At 46.5% G+C, this 26,485-nt stretch overlaps 1 protein-coding gene across 1 annotated transcript in view; it reads left to right on the plus strand.

The window, feature by feature from the left end:
• SPTLC2 (serine palmitoyltransferase long chain base subunit 2) overlaps nucleotides 1–26,485 on the plus strand; it is a 160,912-nt gene that overhangs the window by 31,741 nt on the left and 102,686 nt on the right. The window contains exons 3-5 of the mRNA XM_019518731.1: nucleotides 14,649–14,803; nucleotides 16,206–16,354; nucleotides 16,658–16,782. Of these exons, the coding sequence (XP_019374276.1) occupies nucleotides 14,649–14,803; nucleotides 16,206–16,354; nucleotides 16,658–16,782 (429 nt within the window). The remainder of the gene's footprint in view (nucleotides 1–14,648; nucleotides 14,804–16,205; nucleotides 16,355–16,657; nucleotides 16,783–26,485) is intronic.

The raw sequence follows: 26,485 nt of genomic DNA on the forward strand, positions 1-26,485 counted from the left end.
AACCCAGCATTCATTCCTGCCTGTGGCAGGGGGTCAGGCTAGATGATCTGTTCAGGTCCCTCCTGACCCTAGCTACTATGAAATGTGGCCCATGGGCCGAATCAGGCCCTTGAAACCCTGCCCTCTAGCCCCTGTTGCTACCCTTGGGTTTGAGCAGACCCACATGGCCCATAGCATGGGAGCATGTAGCATGGATCTTATACTGGCTGGAGCAAGTACCATACTACACAGTGCTGCCCCAGCCAGACTGCCATACACACACCGTCTGCTCTTAGACACAAGCCTCACACTAGGCACTGATAAAGATTTTCTTGGCTGATACAGATAGCTGATTATTAACCAGCCATATTGACTGATACCGATCTGATAACTGATTTGCAGGAACGCAGTTGGGCAGTGTGGAGAGCAGCTCCCTGTAAATAAGTTGGTGGAGGAGAAGGGGGCGGACAGAATGAGGCCTCCATGGTGAGGGATCGAGTGGCGCTGAGGCTGGGGGCGCTACCCAGCCAGGGCAGTGAATGGAACCTGGGGCAGGTATGGAGAGTGGGATGGAGTCTCAGGCTGCTCACCCAGGGGATCAGCATCCTGGTGCTTACAAATAGCGGTAGGAGCACTTGAACTAAAGGTCATCAAATGAGCTCTAGTTCAAGCACTGCCACCACCATTTTTAAGTGCTGGAATGCTTTTAACTGGAGTGGAGCTGAGCGGGGTGAGGGTGGATGCAGGCTGTAGGCTCAGGGCTCTGGGCTCTGTACTCTGCTGCCTTTGCCCCAGGGGCCCTGCGTTGCTGTGTGTACCCTGTCTACCTGGCAGTGGAAGCACAACTTGCCTCCCCCACCACTGCTGGGGGATCAGGGGACATGTAGCCAGTGTGGAGCCCCCAGGGCAAAGTTAGCAGAGTGGAGAGCCCTGAGACCACAGCGGGCAGCCCGCATTCACCCCATGCACAAATCTGGGAGGGGGACGTGCCCCCCCATGCTTTCCTTGGGGCTGCACACATAATGGTGAGGAGCCAATCCCTCCCCACCACTGGACAAGCCTCCTGCAGTTCCATCCTGCTCTCTGCCCCACTTCCTCCCTTACCGGGGGGGGCCTCAGTCTGCCTCTCACCCACACTCCTGCCCCTCCACAGACTTACCTGCAGGGTGCTGCTCTCCACACCGCCTGGCTGCATTCCTAGCCATGTGCATGCGTGCCACTGCATGCTTGCATGTGGTGTCTGGGGGCCTCAGCCAGAAGGTGTATTATCTTCATCAGTGGCATGATTGGCTACACTGGCCAAAAAAAGCTAATAGCTGATAATGCTAATTTTCTGTTTGGTGCTGATCCGATATGGCACCGATACATCGGTGCACCTCTGTGTCTTACAGTACCCTCCCTGGCAGCTCCAGGACTGTTGCACATTTCACCTGCTCCAGCCAGTCCAGAATTTGTGCCGTCTATGGCTCCAACTCTGACCGGCCTGGGATCTGCACTAACATGCCTGTTGAGTGGACTGCACCACACAGTACCCATTCCAGCTGCTCCAGGACCTGTGCTGCATGCAGCATGGGTTGCAGCTCGGCTGGAGCAGGCGCCATATCCAGTATGCTGGAGGAAGGGAGAGAATGGGGTCCGTGAGCCTGATTTGGCCCCTGAACTGGCCCCATGCCACTCACCTAGCACGTTGGGCCAGATGAGTTTTGATGCCCGTATTATGGAAGATTAAACATTGCTCTGCAGGGCAGTGTTTGGTGGCAGAAGCCTTCTAAGAGTGTGAGAGCCTACTAGTGAAACTCAACATTTTAGCCTTGTCAAAACTTTTCTGGTTTAAATCTTGCTCAGCTGTTTCTTTCATCACACCCAGTGTGCAGGGTAGGGTTTGGGTGCAAGGGGAGGAATTGGTGACACTCTAGACAAACCCAGTATTCACAGACCTGTATATGTGTGGTGTGGGCAGGGGGCTCATGAAAGGAGGAAGTGAGACAGATTGTGTTAGTTCTGATTTCCTAGAAGAAGTCTGTGATCTTTTTTGTTTCCTTTAAAATATAACCAACTGATGTTTCCCTGATAAGTGTTCTCATGAAACACATTCTTTTAAGACAATTAACTTGTTCTAGGGCACTTAAGCTATGGGGAATTCTGAATGAAGACTGATCCTGTCTAATGTGGAGTAGTACTTAAGCAGCTGACCTTTTATGCCTAGAGCTAATCTTCCTAGTAACTGTGTAGCTGAATCTAGAAAATGTTGTTTACTGGCAGGGTTGAATATTGCTGTTCCGTGTTTGAATGTTTGACACATTCCTATTCTTGGTTCTGAAAGCTGGAGATACAGGCATTTTGGTTTATTCTAGAGAGGAGCATTTCTTGGAGCTGTGTTCCCCTCCTAGTATGGAAAGCTTTGAAAGTGTTCAAGTAGGCACTACCATTCCCATAGCACCTTCTATCTATTGAAAGTATAGCAAGCTTGTGTCTTGTTTTGCCCTTGGTACTTGCCTCACCTTTCTTATGCTGTTTTGGGGCAGATTTTTTGTGTAAGTGGTATAGTTTACTTGAAAGCAAAGAGATGCCTGAGTACTGGTTTGGTCTAGATCTAAAAGATTCTTGGATTGCCTCTTACTCTCCCCTGGTGACTGTCTGGCAGCAAATAAGCTCAGCATTGGTTGAAGCATCCCTCATGAGGATGTGGCTATCTAATATACATTGTGTGACAGGGAGACTCTTCAGGCTGGTCAGTTTCAAGATTCTTGAATCTTTCTGGGCTTCATAAGAGATGTAGCTTAAGTGGCTCTGACGACTGGGCGTAGCTTCTGATGGGTCTGGATCCCCAAACAATGGATCCAAATCTTAGATCCAGAACTTAAATACAACTGCGCCAAGAGTAAAGGATTTACTTCTGTAGCCAGAAATTAACGTGCTGGCTCCAGGTGTAGGCTTAAGAGGTATCCCTAATCAGAGCTAGGATACACATTCATCGGCCAGTGAAAGAGGACCCCTAATCAGGGTTGCCAAGAAGAGGTCTGATTACCTAGGATCCAACTGACCTGTGGATCTTTTGAGTTACTTGTTTAGTGATTATATACCATTGAAGTCTTGGTTCTGCCCACATAGGAGCATTCCAGTTCTGGGGGCTCAACATGATGATCTTTTTGTGAGTTTAATTCCCTGTCCAGAAGTTTCCTGGCCAGGCAAATCCAGTGCTGGAAAAGGGAAATGTGTTGCAAACTTCTAGTCGGATCTGGGATAGTGGATCTCTTGATTTCAGGATAGTGTTCTAACGTACTGCTTCTTATTTGGCCATTCTTGGATGCACACATTTGAAACCATGCTTGTCTGGGAGAGGGTTTCCTGTCCTCTTCTCTTCTATTTTTTCATCTAACAAACCTGTGCCTTATATGTGAGGAGCAGTATGAATCCATTCTTGAGCTCTTGCTACTGGGGGTTACTTAATTTTACATAATTACAGAACTGTCCTTTCCTTATTTACTTGGTAGGAAATGCTGAAGTTCTTGGACTTCCTGCCCATCTAGTTCGTTACTAGAAGCTGAGCCAGCCAGTGTGATGTCTGTTCTATCTTGAATGAAGAAATGTGTTAATGTTCAATTCTTGTGAAGATTAGACTCCTGTTTCAGCATAAGCAAGCCCAGAATCATTACATCAGCAGTCTCTCTTGGAGTAGTCACTTCATTCCTTTTTTTTTAATACTTGTGTGCAATAAAGTGGCACTACACAGCATTTATCTGTTTCTCCATTGCATCTTAGACTTGGTTCTTGTAATGTTATCTTTCTTCTTTTGGTTTTTATCATCAGCTTTTAGTTGCATTTGAGTTGTTTGTGCAAACACCTGATACCTGACCTATGTTCCAACTCTCCCTGGTTCTGAGATCATGGCTGGGCATCTGTTTTAAACTGTCCTGCTAGTGAATCATGAAAGCAACACAGCTTTGTTTAGGGGAGTCTCGACAAAGGACAAAAAAGCTTTCTCGCTTTAAATTTGTGTACAAAAGCATGTGATTACTCTTGGATTTCTTTGGAGAAGTCTGAGGAGTGGGCCAATCTGAAGGTTTTCCTGAGGAATTGCCACGCTATGCTGTTTTGAATCCAGTTTCTAAGTGCTCCTGGTACCAAAGACACTATTCAGAGTTAGAAGGTCTTATGCCTTAGAGGCTTCATGCTTCTGTAAAATGTTGCATTTACCCTCTCATTTTGCTCAGGTCATACTTCTACCTGAGGTAGGCAAAGATTTTGGGGCTACCTGACATCTATCTCAATCCCTGTTGCAGCTTAAAGAGACTTCAAGTCTTCTGTATCAGAATGAGCTAGTTTGGCGGGTATCAAAGTCAGACTAATATTTCTTTGACTAGGAACCTGCTATTCAGTTTTTGCACTGCCCTGTCAATTCCTGACACCAATAATACCTCAGTACTGGAACTTCATGTCAATAAAAAGACTTGCATCCTAGCTGAAGACTTGGTTATTGTAAGCTCAGTATGCCTTTTTTAATAGAAACACTCCCTTGCAATGCCAATTTTGTTTTTACAATTTCTGTAGGTATAGTGATAGCTTTTTTAAGTTGGAGTCTCCTCTCGGATGCTTCTCCAATTTCTGTTGATTCAAAATTCTTCTGGTACTGGTGCTGACATACCAGTTATGAGGGTTTCATTGTGATCTTGCCATCTGTAGCTCTCTTGCTTATCCTGCAGTGAAATCTAGATTCTTCAGAGTTTGTTCTTATGCCAAAGTCTGCATCATTCAGTGAAGTTTTACTCCTGTGCCCTCACCTTTCTACAACAGTAGAATGCCTTCTAGATTTGACTGTTGTTCTGCCAGGCTGATTCCTGAAAGAAAAGGAGGAGGAGTTCCTCTTCACATAGATCTTTTAGCTTCTGAGGGGTATTGAGTTTGTGCCTTTATGGTAGTGCATGCCTTTATTTATATAGGATGTAGTTGTTGCATTATTGATCAGGATGGAACCCTTAGCAGTTTCTAACTCAGTTTTTCTACAGATGAAGGAACAAATTTCTTCATGAGGAATCGGAGCAGCTGTTACGGATGTTCTGTCTGACCAGAACACATTTCAGGACTTTGAGAGCCCCCTTGTAGTCCAAGTCTCTTGGGGACACTTGGCTATGACTTTTAAGAAAGATACCCTTGAATCAGTTAAGAATTTGTGTAACAGATCCAGCACCTTGATCTCAGTGACCTCTAAGAGAACAAATCCTACAAATCAGGTTTTTCCCAACGGAGTCTGAAAACTGACCTCACTCCTAGGGGTTTTTTAGCTATTATACCTGCTTGTACAATCCAAGTAATGTGGTATACTAGAATCCATACCATGGGTAAAGAAATCAACAGAAATAGACCCTGTAGGAAAGGAGACTCATTCTTCTGATGCAGATAAAAACTTATCAAGCTCTGGCCAACTGTGACTTCCCCTAGTGCATTAGCCATGTAAGTGTGTGACTGACTACTTTTGAGATCTAAAAGATCAGTGGTTTTCAACCTTTTTTCATTTGAGGACCCTTAAAAACATTTTAAATGGAGGTATGGACTCCTTTGGAAATTTTGAAATGGAGGTGTGGGCCCACTTGAATTTTAAGTGTGGGTATTCGCATGCTTTTTATTGATTTTTATAGTCATCTTCCGTGGACCCCTTGGACATAGTCTGTGGACCCCCAGAGGTCCATGGATCACAGGTTGAAAACCACTGTTAAAGATTAACTATGTCGAGCCTTAAAAGGCCAGTTAGTTGTCAAGACCTCATAGAAGGTGTTTGGTGTTTCTGAGGCTACAGCACTAAGCTTTCCCTGAATATCTTGATTGTAGATGGCAGGAACCTCAGAAAAGATGAGACTTGGTCCAGGACTTGCCTTCTGATGGCAACAATATTTTTAATCCTCAGGAAGATATGAGGCACTTCAGGAAGCTTATGCAAGGAGAGATCAAGCACCACTCAGATCACCACACCTCTTATATCACATACATGAAGTGGAAGCAACTTAACCCCTCTTTCTTTCTTCAAAATAACCCCTATTTCTTTCTTCAGAATAGCAGTATCAGCGAAGGGAACACCAGTGCCAAAGAGGAGTACTTGTAGGTAAAGCAGGGACAATACACTCATTGTCAAGCCAAGATTTCTTAAATTGTGCTGTAAGTAGAAGTCTATATACTAATGACTGAGGAGCCATACACGTACTTCCCTCTGCTTTTTTGTAGATGCATGGGCTGCTATTACAGTTGGTTTAACACCTAGATTAAAACACAAAGATTAAATATGATTTACAAATTAAATTATAAAGAGTAAATACAGCTGGAGCCAGTCTGTACCAACTTTTGTACTGTTCCTTCTCAGTCTGGTACTTTGCAAGGATTCCTTTTGTTCGAGGTGCAAGTCTCATTTATTGATGTGATTCTTGGGTAATAGATTGTATTCTCATTTCTTCCCTGTTCCTCAGAAGAGAGGCTGACGTCCCATGTTACTCAAATGCTGCACCAAGTTTCAAATGTTACCCTCCTAACAATAATACCTTTTCTAGCTTTTATGAATTGGTTTGCAGTTCCTGCTGAACAGGATGCTTATTTCTGAATGACGGTTCTGTCCACATCATATTCTGCTATTTGATTTCAACAGCGTTGAGTGTTTTCCAAATGCCCCTCGGAGGTAGCAGCAACTGTGTGATGAAGCTATAATTTTTACTCCAATCTCAGCCCTTGGTGGTCTGCAGTTACTCTTTCCAGTGTGCTGCCTGGGATGTTCTCAGTATCAGTCTGCTGTTTGTCAGCTTGAGTTTCAAAGTCAAAGTCCAGCCTTACCTGTACCACTAGCCGAGTGGTCCAAGATTGGACTCTGTATCACCCAGAATGCACCTTCTGTAGTAAAGATTTCACATGATGACTTTTCAAACTGCCACTCCTAGTCAAAGTCCTTGAAAGCCTATTGCAACTTGCTGGGTCAGTTTGCACTTCATTGACACTATCTGCAACACTCATCTTAAATTGAACCAGTGGAGGTCCCTTCAGGGTGCTGACATTTCAGATATGTTGTGGAGTTTTGTTTCATCTCTCACTCAAGAGTTCTTGTAATAAAACACCCTGGTCTTGGTTATGTCACTTCAATTGGCAACATATGGCCCATGTAGCCACTGGCTTCAGCCTGTGGAGCCAAGGGTTTTTTGGTGGCATTCCAGCAGTAGAGGGGCTTCCCCTGTGCCTACACTAGGGCTGGATAGCAGGGAGCTGTGCCCATACCAGTCACTGTGTGTAGGTGCAGGGGATGGGACCTCGGAGATGCAGGAGAAGTGACAGCAGGAGAAAAGGCTGCAATGACAGCAGCTAGGTCAGAACAAGATGGGTTGTTCCAACCTGAAGCTCTGAAAAGTTGCCAACTGCTGATTTTTCAGATGGTCTTCAGATTGATGATTTGTGCATCTCCACTTGAAATGCCAATGAGACCCCTCTTAAACACATCTATGCTTAAACATTGCTGCTAATGCTCTGGTATTTCTGGGAGGCCGTATAGAATTGATATTTATATTTGTAGTTGTGTGACTTCCCCACCCCAGCACTCCAATACACACTTCTTTTGTGGGAGTGGCATTCTTTCTCGCTTTGCTTCCATCCTCTGGATCAAAACTGCTTCATGTTGAGCTGTACCTGATGCCAGATGTTCCCTCCAGATTGAACAGGATTTTACTTGCTTTTCCCAGTTTTCTGCATTAACGTTGCATGAATTTATATAATTTTTGCATGTATTATAGCAGTACCATAGAGGGCAACCCTGGTTTCTAGAGCAGTCTCGAATCTTACTATACAAAATATTCTTGGGGATATTCTTCCATTCTCCTGACATGACCGATCCATTGCAACCTTTTCTTCTTGATAGTGGTTTCTAAGTGCATAAATCCTGCACGCTAGTATCTCTGTTTGGTATTCTGTCTTCCCACTTTATTTTCAGGATATTACACAGACATCTCATCAAGAGAATGAACAGCTTCTATAATATGTGTTGTGTATGCAGTCCATGTTCCTGAACCATAAAGCAGGAATGACAGCACACAAGTCTTGTAGATTTGTATCTTTACCTTATATGATAGATTGCTGCTGTTCCAGTCACATTTCTTTAATAGCCTGAAATTCTTAGCTTCCAATTCTGTTAATCAGTTCAGTCTGAAAGTCAAGTTACCTGCTTCTGGCAGGGCGCTGGATGTTCCTGCCACTTTAAGAGGTCAGGCAGCCTGTTGAGTCACTGCAATTAGCCCTGATCCCCACCTGCCAGAGTCTGCTGACCCAGAGGGCTGGCAGGTGTGGCTAGGATTGATCAAGGGAGTTGCCTGATTGGAGGAGGGCTGGGTTTAGATGGGATAAGCCCAGACCCTGAGAGCTGGGCTGGAAATAACATCTTGGGAGCTTGTGTAGGATCATCGCCAGCAGGAAGGCTGCTGCTTTTGAATGCCAGTTAGGAGAATGACTTATGAAGGTTTGGGTAGGGACTAAGGTGATGGAAGAGGCTCCTGCGGATGCAGTGTGGGATCCAGAGCCCTGAGAAGGGAGCTGAGAGACTTTGGGCCTATTGATGGACAAGGAGAGCCCGGAGAGAAGGGCTGAGTGCTTGAGAGACCTGGTGGAGGGTCTGGGTGAACCCTGAGAGCAGGGCAGAGTACAGGGGCCTATTGAGCAGTCCAGCTGTGCCCAGAGAAGGCAGGGGCTATGTAAGAATACCCATGGAGGGCCCCAAGCCTGCAGAGAGTGAGAGAGAGTGATCTTTGGAGGGGCCCAAGAGGGTGGACCCACAGCGGTGAGGGGGCTGACAGCTGGAGGACTGAACCTGGGAATCTCAACTGGCTTGTGTTGGAGCCAGGGTCCAGGAGCAGTCAAAGGATGAAGTAGACCATAGCAGGGACTACCAGAGCCAGGGGAGTCTGGAGTTCTCGACTGATCTGAGGAGGGGCCAGGGCCTAGGAGAGGCCAAAAGTTCTTGTGTGGCCACAGCCAAGAGAGGAAGGGGTTAAGGGACGTGTAGCCTGGGATGAAAATGGCTGGTGGGTATGAGAGTGAGCTGGGGCTAGAGATGGAGGGCTCAGAGAAGAGATGGAGCCAGGGCCGGGGGCTTAGGGGTTAGCTGCCCAGGAGGGATGTTGGACATTTAAGGGGAACCCAGAGAGGGATGAGAAAAATCAGGTAGGCCTGAAGACCAGTCCTGGATAAAACCTGAAACTACATCCTACTGGGGCTGGTTAGCATGGTGGGGCTACCTATGGCCCAGTAACTTCCATGGAATGCCATGCATGGGCCACTCCAGGGAAAGGCCTTCTGGTACCCCATTCTTGTCTTAGCTCCCACTGCCCTGTGGGTTACCCTCTGGAGGGGGAAGGCTAGGGGAGCACACCCCAACAGAAAAGCACTTGGTGGGGGTCCAGCAGCCTAGTGAGGGGCCAGGGAAGAAGGGACCGTGTGGGTCAAGAGGTCCAGTGAGGGGCTTGGAGAGTAGAGTGCAGGACTGGACAGGTCCAAGGGCCTAGAGAGCAACTGGGAAAGTGAAGAACTAACAGGGTCCAGGACAAGGGACCAAGAGAGGAGCTGATAGACTGGAGAGGGGCTGGGAGAGAGACTAAGGGGTCTGGTAGCCCAGTGACTGGTTGTGTGAGACCGAGCGGTCTGAGAGCCCAGAGAAAGGCCAGAAGAAAGGCAGAGGTGTCTGGCAACCTGAGCGAAGCCAAGAGAGAGATGGAGGGATCTGGCAGCCCAGGATGGGGCTATGTGAAGAGACCAAGGGATCTGAGGCCTGGAGTGGGGCTGATGGAAGTTAAGGGGTTGGGAAGGCCTAGTAATGGGCTACATCAGCAATTGGTAGAACATTTGTAAGGATGCCACCTTCGGGACATGGGGCATGGTGTAGGGAGTCACGCCATTAAACCTTAAGGCTTGAGAAGCTATCAGAGGGCCCAGTTATGAAGTGAGGTCCAATAAGGAGCTCGGGAACCAGTGAGGCCCAGCAAGGGGCCTGGGTGCAAGTAGGCTGGCAGGGGTTCAGCAGAACTAGGCCATGCAAAGGCACTTGGGCAGCCTTCCTATTTATTATATTATCAGGGTGTGGCAGGTGAGACTGGAAGGCATCCTAGGGGTGGACCATGGTCGTGGAGCCTCCAGGGGGCATCACGGCCCCCCTGGAAACCCGATCTGTGATGTTGCTGATAGTAGAACTCAAACAGCAAAACTGTCACTGACACCAAACGACTTATCCTCTGGAGTGATGTCAGGTGTTGGTTCCTTCAACCCTAGGTACATGATCAGTCTTCTTGAGACTAATTGTCATCCCAGAGCTCTTGCATGACTCAGAAAATCTGCCTAAGGGATTTTTACAGGGAAGATTCACTGTGGGCAACTGAGGCCATGTTGTCCACAAATAGGAAATCTCTCAGACCTAGTTCTTTCACCTTGGCTTTTGCTCTAAACTTTGCAAAGTTGAACAAGCTTCCATCAGGTCTGGGTTGAAGATAAATGCCATCATTGCAGCCCTTGAATGCATAAAGAAACAAGAATGAAAAGTACATGCTAAAAGCACAGGGCCTAAGACGCACCCCTGTTTTCTTCTGCCCTCCCGTTGTTGATGTCAGAGGCATTTGATCCTTGGTTTTCATACACCACAGTTGCCTTTATACCTTGATGTAATGAGTGAATGATGTTCAAGTTTGGAGCTGCAACCCAGTTTCTTCAGAACAGTAAAGAGGCCCTATCCTTTGACTGTATCAAAGGCCTTCGTCAGATCAGTGAAAGCTATGTACAGTGGTAATGTCCTAATAATGTTATAGCCAAAAGAAAAAATTGAAGTGGCAGACTAAGTTATTTTGGATTCTCTTTATTCCTGAAACATGCAGATGTGTCTGTTAGGGTGCATTAATCTCTGCATGACTCAATTTTTTTATTCATTCTTTCTTCTGCTAAGTTGCTTCCTAGTTTTAAAGAGATTTTCATTTTTTCCTCCCTATTAGTGAACTTTTTTCTTTCTGGACTAGAATTGGGGTCCTTTAATGGACTCTGCTTTTGAACACTGTTGTGTTGTATGTTTGCTTTCTTTAAAAAGTGTTTTGTTTTTTTTTAAAGGCTGTGTTTCTACTTGTCGGTTGGGGAGTTGTAGGCATTGAGTACAGCATTCCAGAAAGAAATTGGACCACACCCAACTTTTTTACTTATTTGTTGCTAACTTTTAAATCAGTTTATCTGTAACTTCATGATTTTTGTTGAGACTAAGTTGTGTGTGCTTGATGTTTTTTGGCCACATTACTGTGTTGTCTCAGAACAGAGCCCTTCCTTTAAAAGCTCTCAGATCTTATGTTTTGGCAGAAGGACTAAGGCATCGGTTATATGAATAGAAAACCTAAAATTGAACTAGAGTAGCAGTTAGTGACCTTTCAGACTATAGGTTGGAATGACCCAGCTCAGATCAGAGGCAGGTAGGTGTTAGGAACTGGCTGCTGCTTGTTCTCATTACCGCAGCATGGGGAAAGCTGCTGCCATCACTGAAATCCCACTGGATCCAGTGGCTCCATGGGCTGGGTTCAACCCATGGGTCTTAGGTTGCCAATCCCAAAACTAGAGCATCAATATAAGAGAAATTCCTAAAACTAAAAAAAAAAAAAAAAATCCCAGCCTAGCTTTGTTTGCTAAGTACTTGTCCAAAATAGGAAGGTCTTACAGTACTACTGAAAGCTGTCTGAGCTCTGTCCCTGGCTGACCTTAAAAGGGAGGGAGTTTAAGAGCTGAGGATTGAATACTGGGAATGACTTTCCACATATTTTGTGCTAAGCAGACTTGGTTCATGTCTGATCCTTGCAGGAGGTACTTGATTTATAGTACAAAGATTGAAGCTCTTGAAAATACTTGTTCTTAGACACTTGTCTACTGTCCACGTAGCTTCTTTACTGAGAGATTGTTTGGGAGAATGGCAAGATCCTACTGCAAAACCTCATTCAAAGAAAGTGCAAGGTAACTAGAGGTGCACCAATATATTGGTCTGTATTGGACTGGCACTGTTAAAAGGAAAATTGACGTTATTGGCAATTGGGGTTTTTTGGCTGGTGTAGCTGATAATGTTACCAATAAATGCCACATGCATGCACCCAGCTGCAGCGTGCACATGGCTAGGAATGCAGCCCAGCAGCTTGGAGAGCAACATCTAGTCAGTAAGTCTATAGGGGGAAAGGGGCATGGGGGGGGCAATAGAGGCCCCCACGGAGAGGAAGGGAATGGGGCAGAGGAAGGTGCTGCCCAGTTGGGGTGGGGCAGGGCACAGGAGAGCACCACAGGAGGGTCATCAGGGTGCGGGACATCTCCCCACTGTGCATGCATCCCTGGGGGAAGCATGCAGGGCATGTACCCCCCAGACTTGTAGGCCAGGCAAGGAAAAGCTGTGGGCTTGGGGCCAGGGGTTGCACCAGCCTCTTCCTGGTGGGGGCCTGGACTGGGGCTGTGGGCAACGGTAGCACTGGGCAGGGAGTGGGGGGGAGCCCCTTTGAATTTTGGGGTGGCTGTAGCCTACCCTGTAGCCCCCCTCCTAGCGCCACTGCTGCCTGCCCCGAGCGCAGCCCTGGCCCAGCCTCCCCATTAGGAAGAGGTTGGCAGAGTCCCTGGACCTGAGCCTGCAGCAGACAGCTCGCCCTTGCTCCATGCACAAATCTGGGGGGCATGTGCCCCCCGTGCCTCTTTCAGAAGAGCACACAGCAGCAGGAGCCACCCATGGCTCTGTCCTGCACACCTCTACCCCAGCTGAACAGTGCCTGCCTCTGCCCCAGCCCCATTCCCTGTCTCACCATGGGGGCCTTGATTGGATCCCACCCACACCCCTTTCCTCTCCCACAGACTTGCCGGCCAGACACTGTTCTCCGAGCTGCAAGGCTGCATGCTGGCTATCAGACTGGTATTGGCTGATATGGTTAGTTAACAGTCAGCCATTGGTATCAGCCAAAAAAATCTTTATTGGTGCAACACTGAAGGCAACTAGTTCTAATGCTTCTTAAATGATACATGGCTGAGAGGGAAGTTACCCTTTCTTAACTGCCCCTTATCTGAAGTTAGAGCTTCCCATTCAACTTCCCAGACCTCGAGCAAAAACAGAGGGGCCAAGACTACGTATTCTTAAGACAGAGAAAAGTAGAAGACATTTCTAGAAAAATTACTTTTTTGTTTATAGATATAATATTAAAACTTACAAATCCAGCTTTTCCTGCTGCTGTAAACTTCAGAGAGAAACTAGTAATTCATTGTATGAAGGGCCAGAAAGCCATATGTAGTAACTTGTGTTAATGGACACATGCATACAGTAAATGTATCTAGTGCACAGTGTTCAGTTGAGAATCGCATATCTAAGGTCAGACATACTACTCATCAGTCATCCAGGCAGTCTTGCCTCCTGACCTTAAAGCAAAAACAAAAAACCACCCATACTAGCTAATATAAAACATTCATATTGTCTGTCTTCAATCATAAACTCAAATCTCTCCCCTCTGCAGATACTGTGGTATTTAAGTTTTTTTTTCTTGCAACAATATTGGGTAATTAGTACATTCTTTGTAGACTTGCTGCTCTTCTGCATGTCAAGAAACTTCCTTTTAACTGACTGGTAGTAAAGACATGTTATGACTTCTAAGTATTTCAAGTGCACCAAGTGAAATGTCTGTCCCATGTGCTTAGATGCTATTTCTGGTCGCAGTCAGCTTGATATTCTTGCCTGCTATCGGTTCAAGACCCACTTTATTTTCCTGAAACACATTGGAAGGGAAGCAAGAGTTCAGGAAATATTCATGCAAATAAAACTTTGGGACTTAAGTGATAACACAGACCATTAGAAAGGAGTCCACTCTCATAATTCACATTTACCACTGGGATTCTCAAAAGAGAAATTTGGAAAATTCAACCATTAGTTTCCACAGTAATGCTAATGCTGCTACATTTAATGTTTTGCTTCTGTCATCAGAGACCGTAAAATGGTATCTTTGTACCTGTAAGGAGGTGGGGGTGGAGAGCTGGGGGGAAGAAAGGGATGTCTGCTTATTGCTGTTATCCTGCCAGCCCAGCTCCCAGAACTTTGACGATTGCCTCCTACTCTTCAATAATTAATTTGGTATCTTAGTTTACATGACAAATCTTATCCCATCCCAATTTGGTTGCTGGGTGAATTAAGGGGCTGATGTGAAGTAACTTGTTAAGGTCACTCATGTCCTAGTCTGTAGAGTTAGTGGCAATCCCATACTGCTTCTCCAAGGTGTAAAAAATAAATACATAAATAAAAATTCTCATTTCATTCTTGTAATGTTGCATAAATGAGATTGTACTAAGTTGCAGGTGTTGGAGCATGGGGCTAACAGACAGTGTTGTACTAGAATTCATTTCCCAATTCCTTATGTCTCTGATGCTGCTGTTTGTGTAGACGTCGGTGGGTCATTGGTTTGAGTTTCCAATGAGTAATACAGGGATAAGGATAACTTATCTTGTGTTATGCTTTGAGGTCCTGTAGGTGCAAAGCGTTATTTAGTATCTCATGTCTGTATTGTTGTTGTATGCACAACAAAATGCATCCTAAATTGATGTGGAAAATCACTTCCCTCTTCATCACAGTAAACTAGACGTGTGATACTTTTCTCTTGTGTTTAATGCCCTTGATGTGTGTGTTGCAGGACTTTGTCCCTCTGTATCAGGACTTTGAAAACTTCTACACGAGGAACCTCTATATGCGCATTCGAGACAGCTGGAACCGACCAATCTGTAGTGTGCCAGGGGCCAAGGTGGACATGATGGAGAGAGTTTCCCATGACTATAACTGGACATTCATGTAAGTCAAAACTGGAAAGATTCCCAACAACGTTGAGTGGAGAATGTGGAAGAGCAAATCAAGGGTTATGAGAACTGTCTTTTGTGTTTTAAAGTAATCCTCAGCATTTGAGAGGAAAAAGCCTGTTAAGTAAAATCATGATTTCTATGCCATAGCTCTAGGTATGACTAATAAACAGCAAATACGTTAAATAGTTTTGTCTGGAAGGGGTCATATGATAGGAAGCCATCAGTAAAGGCTGGTATTTCGGTGCATGGTGAACTGTTCTGTGCAGGAAATGTTCTGTTTTGTCTCTCTTCTGATGACGGTTCCAAGATGGATTAGAACAGTGAATCTCAACCAAAGTGCTGTAGCATTCTGGAGTGCCAAAATATTTTGTTTGTTATGGGTGCTGTTCAATATTAGCACAGCCAAGGGTTTAAGATTAAACAGATTTTTGAATAGGAATCCATAGGGTCAAAAACATTCTGACTTGTGTGGTGTGTCAGTCTTTTTCAACAGAATTGCTCTATTTTTCCATAGCCAAAAAGGAGTGAAAGTTAGAAAGTAACATTTTCAAAGGGGCCTTGAGTCTAATGAGCTTGAGAACCACTGGATTAAGAGTGTTTAGGAGTCTGATGGTCAAATGCACGTCACACACATTTACCGTATTACTGTTTTTAAGGCTGAGTTTAATAGGAGAGGTCTGGGTTAGGAATGCAGTTTGCAGATGTATGGGATAGAAAACCAGAAATGGAATAACAAGGTTTGCAACAAATCAATGAGCTGAGGTTCCTTAAATGTTTTATACACAAAGGTGGTGTCAGTTGCTCAGTAAAATAGCAGTTCCAGTACTGGGCTTTCAAGAGTGTAATATTCAGCAACTCTTCCCCACTCCACCCAAAAAAGCTTTTCCATAATCTCCTGTGTCACAGGCAGCAGTGTATCAGTGCCAAATGCATTTCCTTTTTGTACTTGGCGGATATCCTGCTTGAGGGAGTATCAAACTAACTGATGTAAAGAATTTGGTTCACAAATTAGAAGATTTTGAAACCAGAGGGGAGAGGCAAGAAAGGGACCTGGGGGGTGGGGAGGAGGGGAAAGAGACGGTTAACCTTCTGAAAAACCTTCAACTTTAAAATTTGAAACCCTATTTAAATAGACATCTACTGGAACCTCTCATCTTTGTGGCTGTTTACTTTTAAGCATCTAAATCTAACAGGTTTAGTACCTGTGTCTTGAATCCAGGGCCACAGCAGTGGAGTGTCAGCTGAATATTTCAGTTTTGAACTAGACCACTGACTGTTGGTCTTTGCTACTTCAGTACACCTCCTGTAAGGCTGATTAATAGCTAGTGCATTCTTGTGTAGACATTACTTTTGCAGTTGCCAGTGTGTTAACATGTGGTGGTATTAAAATACAGGTACACGGGGAGAGTGATAAAAGACGTTATTAACATGGGTTCCTACAACTACCTTGGATTTGCACAGAACACTGGAATTTGCCAAGAAGCAGCAGCTAAAGTTCTGTCACGATATGGAGCTGGGGTGTGCAGCACTAGGCAGGAGATGGGTAAGTTTGGTGGAGTGGGTGTTTCTAAAGTGTATGTCAGTCTCTAATCTGATCTAGTCTCTAAAGTACTGCTGGGCTCCAGCTTTCCCACTCCAGGCTAAATTTTAAGGAAATAATTAAGAGTGAAGATAATGGTCTCTCTGATGCTTAGTTTTATGCATGTTCTGAGGTCCTGGTTTTTCTGAAATCTGTTCCTGTAATGGATCTGACCAGAGAAGACAATCTAATTTGAAAACCATCTGTCAGCACCAATTCATGGTATGTGTTCTTTACATTTTGGCCTCTTGCTGTTTTTGTATGCAGGAAACCTGGACAAGCATGAGGACCTGGAAAAATTAGTGGCCAGGTTCCTAGGGGTGGAATCTGCGATGGCATATGGGATGGGGTTTGCAACGAACTCTATGAACATTCCTGCTTTGGTTGGCAAGGTATGGCTTGCATATATAGATGATGCTGGCATTTCTAGTTCCTTCTGATGTATAATTTATAAGGACTCATATATTTTAGTAGTAGCTGTTGCAGATTTTCTTTGTAGAAACTACAGATTCTGGTATGCTGTACTCCCATCTCAATCCAGGAGTCTTTTGGTGACACTTTATGCTGGGACTTCTTAATGATCAAGAGTAGCTCATGTTGAGAGAGTGAGTGAAAGTGAGCATGGCTTGCTGGGACATAGTTTCCTCAGCCCCCTGCTGGATATAAAAGGTGGCTTCATTTTTCAAGATGTCCAGCCAAGGGTTGCTCTAATATTTTGAGAGGCAAGTGGTTACTCCTGGCATAAAATTGAACCAATGTAGGCAATCATTCCTGCATGGTTTTAAACATGTCAGTGGAGGTAGCTAAAAAGCTTGGGGTTTTCCTTTTGTTAGAATAAACCATTAAAAGAACTAGAGTTTTTTTTGGGCACCAAATGGTGCAGATAATTCTTATCTAGACAGGCTAGAAAATAGGTCTGCCACTTGTCACAACAAGACCATGTGAACTCAGCTTGAGAGTCTGTCATCACTAGATCACAGTACAGTAGAACCTGGATTCTAAGCAGGCATAGGTCCTTAACACCCTGTGAAAATGAGGACGTACAAACTAAGTTTTATATAGAACCACACAAACAGTTGCTTGACTGCAGAGATGTGCCAGCCATTTGATTGCAGGTTTTATTTCCAAGGGCACTGTTTATTCAGTCAACTGCACAGGAGCAGTGCTGAGCACCAGCTAACTATAGAAGTGACCTACTTTTGAAGTAAAAGCCTCATTGAACAGCCAGCCAGCTCACTTTTAATTCAGCTTCCCATTGTAAGCTAAGCATGTTGCAAACTATCCCTGTTTGAAAAGTCTGGGTACTCTTGTTCTTAATTATTAGAAATGATAGATTTATAGATTCTAGGGTCGGAAGGGACCCCAGTGGGCAATCTAGTCTGGCCCCCTACCCCTGTCAAGCAAGAAAATGGTCACTCAAACCTGGGATCATGTTATCCCAGCCAGCTGCCTGTCCAGTCTCCTCTTGAAGACCCCCACGGATAGGGCAAGCACCACCTCCCTTGGAAGCCCATTTCATATTCTGGCAACCCTGACCGTGAAGAACCTTTTTCTAATGTCCAGTCTAAACCTACTGTCCAATAGCTTATGGCCATTTGTTCCTTGTTTTTCCAGGGGGTGCCCTGGTAAACAGATCATCACCTACTTTGTGTTGCTTTCCCGTATGAATTTGTACGCCACCACAAGGTCCCCTCCCAGCCTTCTCTTGGAGAGGTTGAAGAGATATTAAGGTCCTTAACCTTTCCTCATAAGGCCTTCCCTGCAGGCCTCCGGTCAGATGAGTGGCTCTTTGGACCCTCTCCAAGTTTTCCTCATCCCGCTGGAACTGTGGCATCCAGAATGGGACACAGTACTCCAGCTGCGGCCTGACCAGTGCTTCTTAGACAGGGAGAATCACCTCCCTGGACCTGTTTGTGAAGCACCTACAGATGCACGACAAGATGCGACTGGCTCTTTCAACTACTTCATCCCATTGACAGCTCATGTTCATCCTGGGGTCAGCAGTGACTCCAAGATCTCTTTCTGCCTCAGTGGTGCTGAGAAGGTTGCCCTCCAGCCTATAGGTATGATGGCAGTTTTTTGTCCCTAGATGCAGTACCTTGCACTTGTCCTTATTGAATTGCATCCTGTTGCTGTCTGCCCACTTCCCCAACCTGTCGAGGTCAGCCTTGATTTGATTCCTTCTCTCCGGGGTGTTAGCTTCACCCCATATTTTTGTGTCACGTGCAAATTTGGACAGGGTGCTTCCCACCCCTTCATCCAGATCGCTGATGAAGATGTTGAACAGCACCGGCCCTAGAACTGAGCCCTGAGGGACTCCACTGCACGCATCTTTCCAGGTTGACACTGACCTGTTCACCATCACCCTCTGAGTGCGATCCCTGAGCCAGTTTGCTAACCCATTCTACTGTATAATCATCTAAGGCAAATCTCCTCAGTTTATTAATAAGGATGGTATGGGATACCTTGTCAAAGGCCTTCTTGAAGTCCAGACAGATAGCATCCAGCTCAACTCCTGCATCTAAACATTTGGTGGCCTTGTCATAAAAAGAAACTAGGTCAGTCAGGCAGGACCTGCCTGTTATAAACCCATGTTGATTACCCCTCCATATCACATAGCGGGCTCCCACAGATGTGTTCCTTGATAACTTTTTTTCAAGGATTTTCCCTGAGATAGTGGTAAGGCTGACCAGTCTATAGTTCCACAGATCCTCCTTCCTGCCCTTCTTAAAAATTGGGATGGCATTGGCCCTCTTCCAATCCTCAGAGACCTGACCCAAGCACCATGAGTGCTCATATATCCTTGCTAGTGGTTCACCTATGACACTCACTAATTCCTTCGTTACCTGTGGGTAGAGTCCCTCCGGTCCTGGTGATTTGAACACGTCCAGTCCTTCCAAGTGTCCTTTTACCATGTTGGCACTGACTGTTGGTCGGCTGATGTTCCCCTTGTTGGTGTCTGTGACGCATAATGAGGGTTCATCTAGATTCCTATTTAAGAAGACAGAGGCAAACAACTCATTGAAGAGCTCTGCCTTGTTCCTGCTATCCATTACTAAGCCCCCCTGCCTGTCCTGTAGGGGTCCTATGCTACCCTGCACCCTCTTTTTGCTCCCAGAGTAGCTAAAGAAGGACTCTTTATGGTCCTTAATCCCTGTCACTAGTTTGAGTTCTAGAGCTGCGTTGGCCTTCCTGACTGAGTCCCTGCAGGTGCAGGCCAAGGAAGTATACTCCTCCTTGCTAGCTACCCTCTGCTTCCACTTCCTGTATGCTACTTTTTTTGCCCATAAGGTATCCTGGATGACCCTGGTTAGCCATAGGGGCTTTCTGGCCCTTTTGCCCCCTTTCCTCTGCCATGGGATTGTCTTACTGAGCCCAAAGAATGGTATCCTTGAGGAATGACCACCCCTCCTGGACCCCCAAAGCATCTAGGCTCTTTGTTCCTAGTACCCTGATAACCAATCCCCTGAGCCTGTTAAAGTCAGCCATTTTAAAGTTTAGCACCTGTGTCCTGCTAGGTATAGTGCCCGCCCTTCTCTGAATTTTATCATTTGGTGATCGCTGTCCCCTAAGTTGCCTTGAATCTGCAGTTCCCCCACCAGGTCCTTCCCCTGTGGCCAACACCAAGTCGAGCAAGGCATTACCCCTGGTGGGACTCCTTACATCCTGTCTTAGGTGGAGGTCCTGAATACAGGTTAAGAACCTGCATGAGTGGTTAGATCTAGCTGACTGTTCCTCCCAACATATGTCTGGGTAGTTAAGGTCCCCCACGACTACCATATCTCTAGACTGCACAGCCTCTGAGAGCTGCCTGGAAAATGCCGCATCTACATTGTTCTCCTGGTGTGGAGGTCTGTAGTAGACCACCAGGTCCCTTTCCCCTGACCCCCTTGCATCCTAACCCACAGAGTCTTTGCTTGTCCATCCTCTGATCCCAGTTTGATTAGGGAAGATGTGTACTGTTCTTTGACAGAGAGAGCAACACCCCCTCCTTTTTTCCCTTCTCTATCTCTCCTGTACAACCTGTAGCCCTCTATTCTTACCACCCAGTCTTAAGTAGAGATCCCCACCCCCCAGGTTTCAGTTAGACCCACTAGGTCAAAGTTATTGCTCGCAAGCAAGAGTTCTAGATCCTCTTGCTTGTTTCTCATGCTCCTGGCATTTGTATATATACACTTAATTCCCCTGGTGGCTGCCCCTGGAACACCCCTATACTGCTGTCTAATAGGTTCTTTGATACTTACCTAGGCTGATCTTGTGGGTATCTCATGGTTCAGTGTTGTGTAGATCCCTTCGTCCTTGTCCTCCCTTTCTCCCCAACAAACCTAGTTTAAAGCCCATCAGAGGAGATCAGCCAACTTGAAAGAGAACACACGCTTACCTTTGGGGGAGAGATGAAGTCCATCCCACCTGAGCACATCTCTTGTTCGGAAGTCTAAAAAGCCGAAGCTCATTGTAACACCAGCTCCGAAGCTGTAAGTTGACCTCCCTGATGCAGGTTTCATGGCATTGTCCATGTCTGCTCACTGGGAGGACAGAGGAGAAGACCACCTGTGCCCCTCTCTCCTTCAGCTTGTCCCCCAGAACCTTGTAGTCCTTCATGAGGTGATCCAGACTGTTCCTGGCCGCATCGTTAGTGTCCACATGGATTAGGACCATGGGGTAATAATCAGTGGGCCAGATAAGGTCCGGGATCATCTCTGTCATATCTGAGCTCCGGGCAGACAGGAGACCTCATGTGTCATGGGATCAGGTCAACAGATGGGCCTCTCTGTTCCTCCTCAGGATGGAGTCGCCTATGACGAGAACCCGGCGTCTCTTCTTCCTCTGGGTGTTCTGGCCTCCTCCAGCCTGTGCTGTGCATGGAGTGGCCTCCTCCCCTTCTTCCTCCTCCAATGTTGCCAGGGTCTCATACCTGTTCCCCAGCTGGACTGGGAGAGCTGATACTGCTCCACTGCGAGCAGCCCTGGCTCTGGAGGGAACCTTCTGCCATTCTGCTGTGGAGGGCACCACCCGGAGTGCTTCTCCATTTGGTGTTTGGCCCTGTGGAGAATGGAAATACCCGTCAATTTCATCCTCTGCCTCCCTGATCCCCCTTAGCCTGCTAACCTCTGCCTGGAGCTCCCTCACCTGCCCCTCCAAGGCCCAAAGAAGGGCACATGTGGGACAGGTGGGGAGACACCCACTCCCTGCCCCACAGGGCATCCCCCACAAGCAGGGGGGCAGGGTGTTGCCAACCCCCCATGGGCCTCCTTCTCTTCCTTGCCAAAGACTTCCTTCTGGCCCTCCTGCTTGCCCACCAGCACACCCTTACAGAGCACGCAGCTCGGGAGTGCGGCTCCCTGCCGGCTCAATCAAAAAGGATCCGGGGAGCTCCCCCTCTGAATCCTCCTCAGCTGCGCTGGTTCCTCTACCCCACTTACCTTCTAATTAATATAGACCTCATTTAATCCATCCTTTTGGAATGAAGCATGTTCTCTTGCTATCTCCTGTTTGGGTTTGAATACCTTCTGTGTGAGGGGCTTTTGCTTCCCTTTCAAGCTTATTTCTGTGGGTCCATGGACCAGGTGCTCCCCTTGGACCACTCTGATTTCTTTGCTTTAATGTTAACATTTTACAAATATCCTGTCATCTTGGGTGGTTTTCCCCTTGACTGATTTCAGTTTCTGCCTGCTTTTGATGCAGTTCACTGTTCTAAGCCACAAAAGTGAAACTGATGTTCTAAAAGGTTACATGGAATATGTTCGGGGTGTTGTGGGTAGCAGTGAAGCTGGAAGTTTTGCTCAGTTTCACTCTTTTCAACTTCAGATCATTGTTCAGTAAGATAGAACAGCTGTCCTTACACAAGGAAGGTACCATGGCATTGGTTTTTATTACTGAGCTCGTTTCAGAACCACGAAGACTAGTTACTATATTAAAGGATAAACTTGAATATTCCACTGCTTCCTGGCTAAGCTTCTGGTGTGACTCCATTCACATCTTAGACTAGGCTTACAATTGAAAGTGTTCCTCCTCCTAGGTTTCATAGTTGTCTTCAAAGTGTTTTAAATTATGTCCCTTGAAGTAATCAAGTCAAAGTATTGAAATGTATTAAATAATTTACAGAATGAATAAATTACTTTGCATTTATGTAATGCCTCTCAACCAAGAGACTTAATTGTTTTACATTTTGTACTAGTTAACCATTGCCAGGAATAATTCTCACTTCTGTGGGATTGTTTGTATAGTGCAGTGAAGAAGAGAATTTTCAAAGTATTTCGACTCGGACCCAGTAACAGATTATATAAACAGTTGAGTTTTCTACTCCATTTATTCTCAGATCTTTTAATTTTATGAGGATGTAACAAGCTAGCAATAGTAGAATATTGAGGAGGAAAGAGAGAGGCTTAGGAGTTGGAAGAGGCTATTTGGGAGAAATATAAACTAGTATCACAGCAAGGATAATGCACAATCCAGAAGTGCTGGAGTTGACGAAAGATGCTACTTTTAATTGAAGGCTTTAAAGACTCTTCAACTATATTGAGATGCCCCTGTTTTCATGCTACCTTAACAAAAAGCATGTTTCTCTCCTGTATTTTCCCTGGTATATTTACATAAGTCTTTATTTTGTTCTGTTTGGTTAAGGTTAGGTAACTGTTTTTAAAATGTTGTCTCATCATTGTAAGCCTCATCTAAGTTTTGATTATTGTCTCCTCTTCTACTTCTTTGTTAGTCTTGTGAAGCAACACTTGCTGCTTTTTACTCCTTGCACTGTTCAGAAGACTTAAGGTCTTGTACACACTAATTGTGTGCTTTGATCTTTATTATCTGTAGGCCATCCATTTGTGTAGATCCAGCCACGTAGGGGTTTTTTAATATACTATTGCCTTCTCCCATGGAAGGAGCCCTGAAGGAAGTAGATATAGTCAGCATTTCTGTATCCTTTGAGAGAATCTAAATGCTAAGTGTAGCATACCTGTTCTTATACATACAAACTACCTGTTAGCTGATCAAGTTAGTACTTTCTTCCCAGCTGGATGTTGCTTTTAAATACTTGTGGTACTCAAGTTACAGTGCTTGCTTGTGATTGCTGTAGATGGGTCTGGCTGAGTGGGGAAAGTGGGGAGATCTCATTGCCCCTGGTCTTGTATCATCAAGGGCAAGACAAGGGGCAACCTGTTTTGCCCAGTGGAGCAGATAATCTGTGCCAGTACATCAAAACAACCAATCCACTTCTTTTGGTGACATATATGAGGCCAGATGGGATGCACCTGAGAGTGCTGAGGGAGTTGGCTGATGTGATTACAGAGCTATTGGCCATCATCTCTGAAAAATCATGGCGACCAGGAGAGGTTCTGGAAAAGGGCAGACATAGTGCCATATTTAAGAAAGAGAAGGGGGATCCAGGGAACTACAGACCAGTCAACCTCACCTCAGTCTCTGAAAAAATCATGGAGCCAGATCCTCAAGGAATCCATTTCTAAGCACTTGGAGGAGAAAAAGGTGATTAGGAACAGTTAGCATGGATTCACCAGGGGCAAGTCATGCCTGACCAATCTGATTGCCTTCTATGATGAAGGGACTGGCTCTGTGGATATGGGGAGACTAGTGGATGTGGTGTACCTTGAATTTTAGCAAGGCTTTTGATACAGTCTCCCACAGCATTCTCACAGGCAAGCTAAGGAAGTACGGGCTGGCTGGATGAATGGATTGTAAGGTGGCTAGAAAACTGGCTGGAGCATAGGGCTCAGAGTAGTAGTCAATAGCTTGATGTCTAGTTGGCAGCTGGTATCAAGTGGAGTTCCCCAGAGGTTGGTCCTGATGCTGGTTTTGTTCAATGTCTTTATCAGTGACCTGGAAGATGGCATAGAGTGCACCCTCAGCAAGTTTGCAGATGACACCAAGCTGGGGGGAGTAGTAGATGCACTAGAGGGTAGGCCTAGGATTCAGTGGCCTAGACAAACTAGAGTATTAGGCCAAAAGAAATCTCAGGAGGTTCAACAAGCCTAAGTGCCTAAGCCCTGCACTTAGGATGGAACAATCTCATTCGCAAGTACTGGCTGGGGCTGACTGGCTGGGTAGCAGCTCTGCAGAAAAGGACCTGGGGGTTACAGTGGACAATAAGCTGAATATGAGCCAATAGTGTGCCCTTCTTGCCAAGAAGGGTAGCCACATACTGGGCTGCATTGGTAGATGCGTTGCCAGTAGGCCAAGGGAAGTGATTCTTCCCCTCTATTCAGCACTGGTGAGGCCACACCTGGAGTACTGTGTTCAGTTTTGGGCCCCCCATTACAGAAAGGATGTGGACAAATTGGAGAGAGTCCAGCAGAGGGCAGCGAAAATGGTGAGGGGGCTGGGGGACATGACTTATGAGTAGGGATCCTGGTTTTCCGTTTCCCACGGAAAAACAGAAAAAAACACGGATTTTCCCTTTTAGAAGAGAAACCCACAGATTTCCCCCTTTTTTAAAGAGCTCTGCAGGCTGGCAGAGTTCCAGCCTCCTGGAGCTGTTTGCAGAAGGGGCGGGGAAACCCTCAACCCTGCTGGGAGGGGAAGGAAGGGGGAAGGGCAGGGCCCGACACACTTACTGGACGCTGCTTCAGGCTCTGTCGTCTTGCTGGAGGTAAGTGGGGCTTGGGGGTTGTGGGGCAGGGCTGGGAGGGAAGCTGACTAGGGGGCTGAGGGAGGTTTGCAGCCAGCCAGGCACTCCAGCTGGGAGGGGGTTTGCAGCCTCCCTGCTCCCCACAGGCATGCTCAGCTGGCTGGAAACCCCTGCTGCTCTGGGCCAGCTGCAGACCTCCCCACTTCCTCAGCCCCCAGCCAGCTTTGGACTCCCTGGCCGGGAGGGGGAATTTGCAGTTGACCGGGAGCAGCAGGGTTTTCCAGCCAGCCAAGCACTCTGGTTGGGAGCAGGCAGGCTGCAAACCCCCTCCCGGCTAGAGTGCCCGGCCAGCTGCAAACCCTGGGTTACAAAAGCTGTGCTCCCCACCCTGCTGTCCTTTCCCAGGCTCTCCAGAGTGCAGTATGTGCGACTGGTGTGGCAGGGCACAGTGGGACCATGCACGAAAGCTGCCTGCTCCTGCAAGTTCCGTGCTGCCCTGGCCACATTTCCTCTGCATGCATGGGGGCAGTGCACACCCATCCTGCCCCCACCCCTCACACAGATCTGGGGGGGTGTAGGTCCCCAGGAGTGCACGCTGCCACTGGGAGCTGGCCCTGCCCGAGGCTGCAGCAGGCAGCAGCAGCAGGTGGGGAGCTAGCTCCTGCTTCTGCTGTAGCAGCCGCTGCCTTCCACTGGGGACAGGGGCCCACGGACCTGGGTCCTTGGCCCTGTAGCCCTGGCAGCTGGGGGCCCCCTCCAGCAGGGCTGGGGGGCAGGAGCTGTGGGTGGGGGGCAAGGGGCACAAGCAGGGCTGGGGGGTTGTGGGGGAGTGGAGTGAGGGACACCAACAGGGCTGTGGGGGCATTTAATTTTAACCACAGATTTTGGGATATTTATCAGAGAATTTGCAACTTTTTTATCAGAGAATTTGTGATTTTTTTTTTGTCATGGAAAACCAGGATCCCTGCTTATGAGGAAAGACTGAGGGAACTGGGCTTATTTAGTTTATAGAAAAGACTGAGGGGGAACTTTAATGGCAGCCTTCAGCTACCTGAAGGGGGGTTTGAAAGAGGATAGAGCCAGACTGTTCTTAGTGGTGGCAGATGACAGAACAAGGAACAATAGTCTCAAGTTGCAGCAAGGGAAGTTTAGGTTAAATACTGGGGAGAATTTTTCCTCCTCAGAGGGTAGTAAAACACACCAGAACAGGTCACCCAGAGGTGGTGCAAGTTCCGTCCTTGGCGGCTTTCAAAACCCAGCTAGACAGAGCTTTGGCTGGGGTGATCTAGTTGGGGCTGGTCCTGCTTTGAGCAGGGGGTTGGACTAGATCACCTCCTGAAGTCCCTTGCAACCCTAACTTTCTCTGATTCTATATTTCTAACTTGAGGATTTGAAGTGGTGGTTTATGGAGAGTCCTTGGGTTAATGATTGCCTGCATATGCAGGGGAATGAATTCGATGGCCTGGGAAGGCTCCTTTTCATAGATTCATAGATTAAGGGTCAGAAGGGACCTA

The sequence above is a fragment of the Gavialis gangeticus genome, unplaced genomic scaffold (genome assembly GCF_001723915.1).
Source record: "Gavialis gangeticus isolate Ggan-Ray unplaced genomic scaffold, GavGan_comp1, whole genome shotgun sequence".
NCBI classification, from domain to species: Eukaryota; Metazoa; Chordata; order Crocodylia; family Gavialidae; genus Gavialis; species Gavialis gangeticus.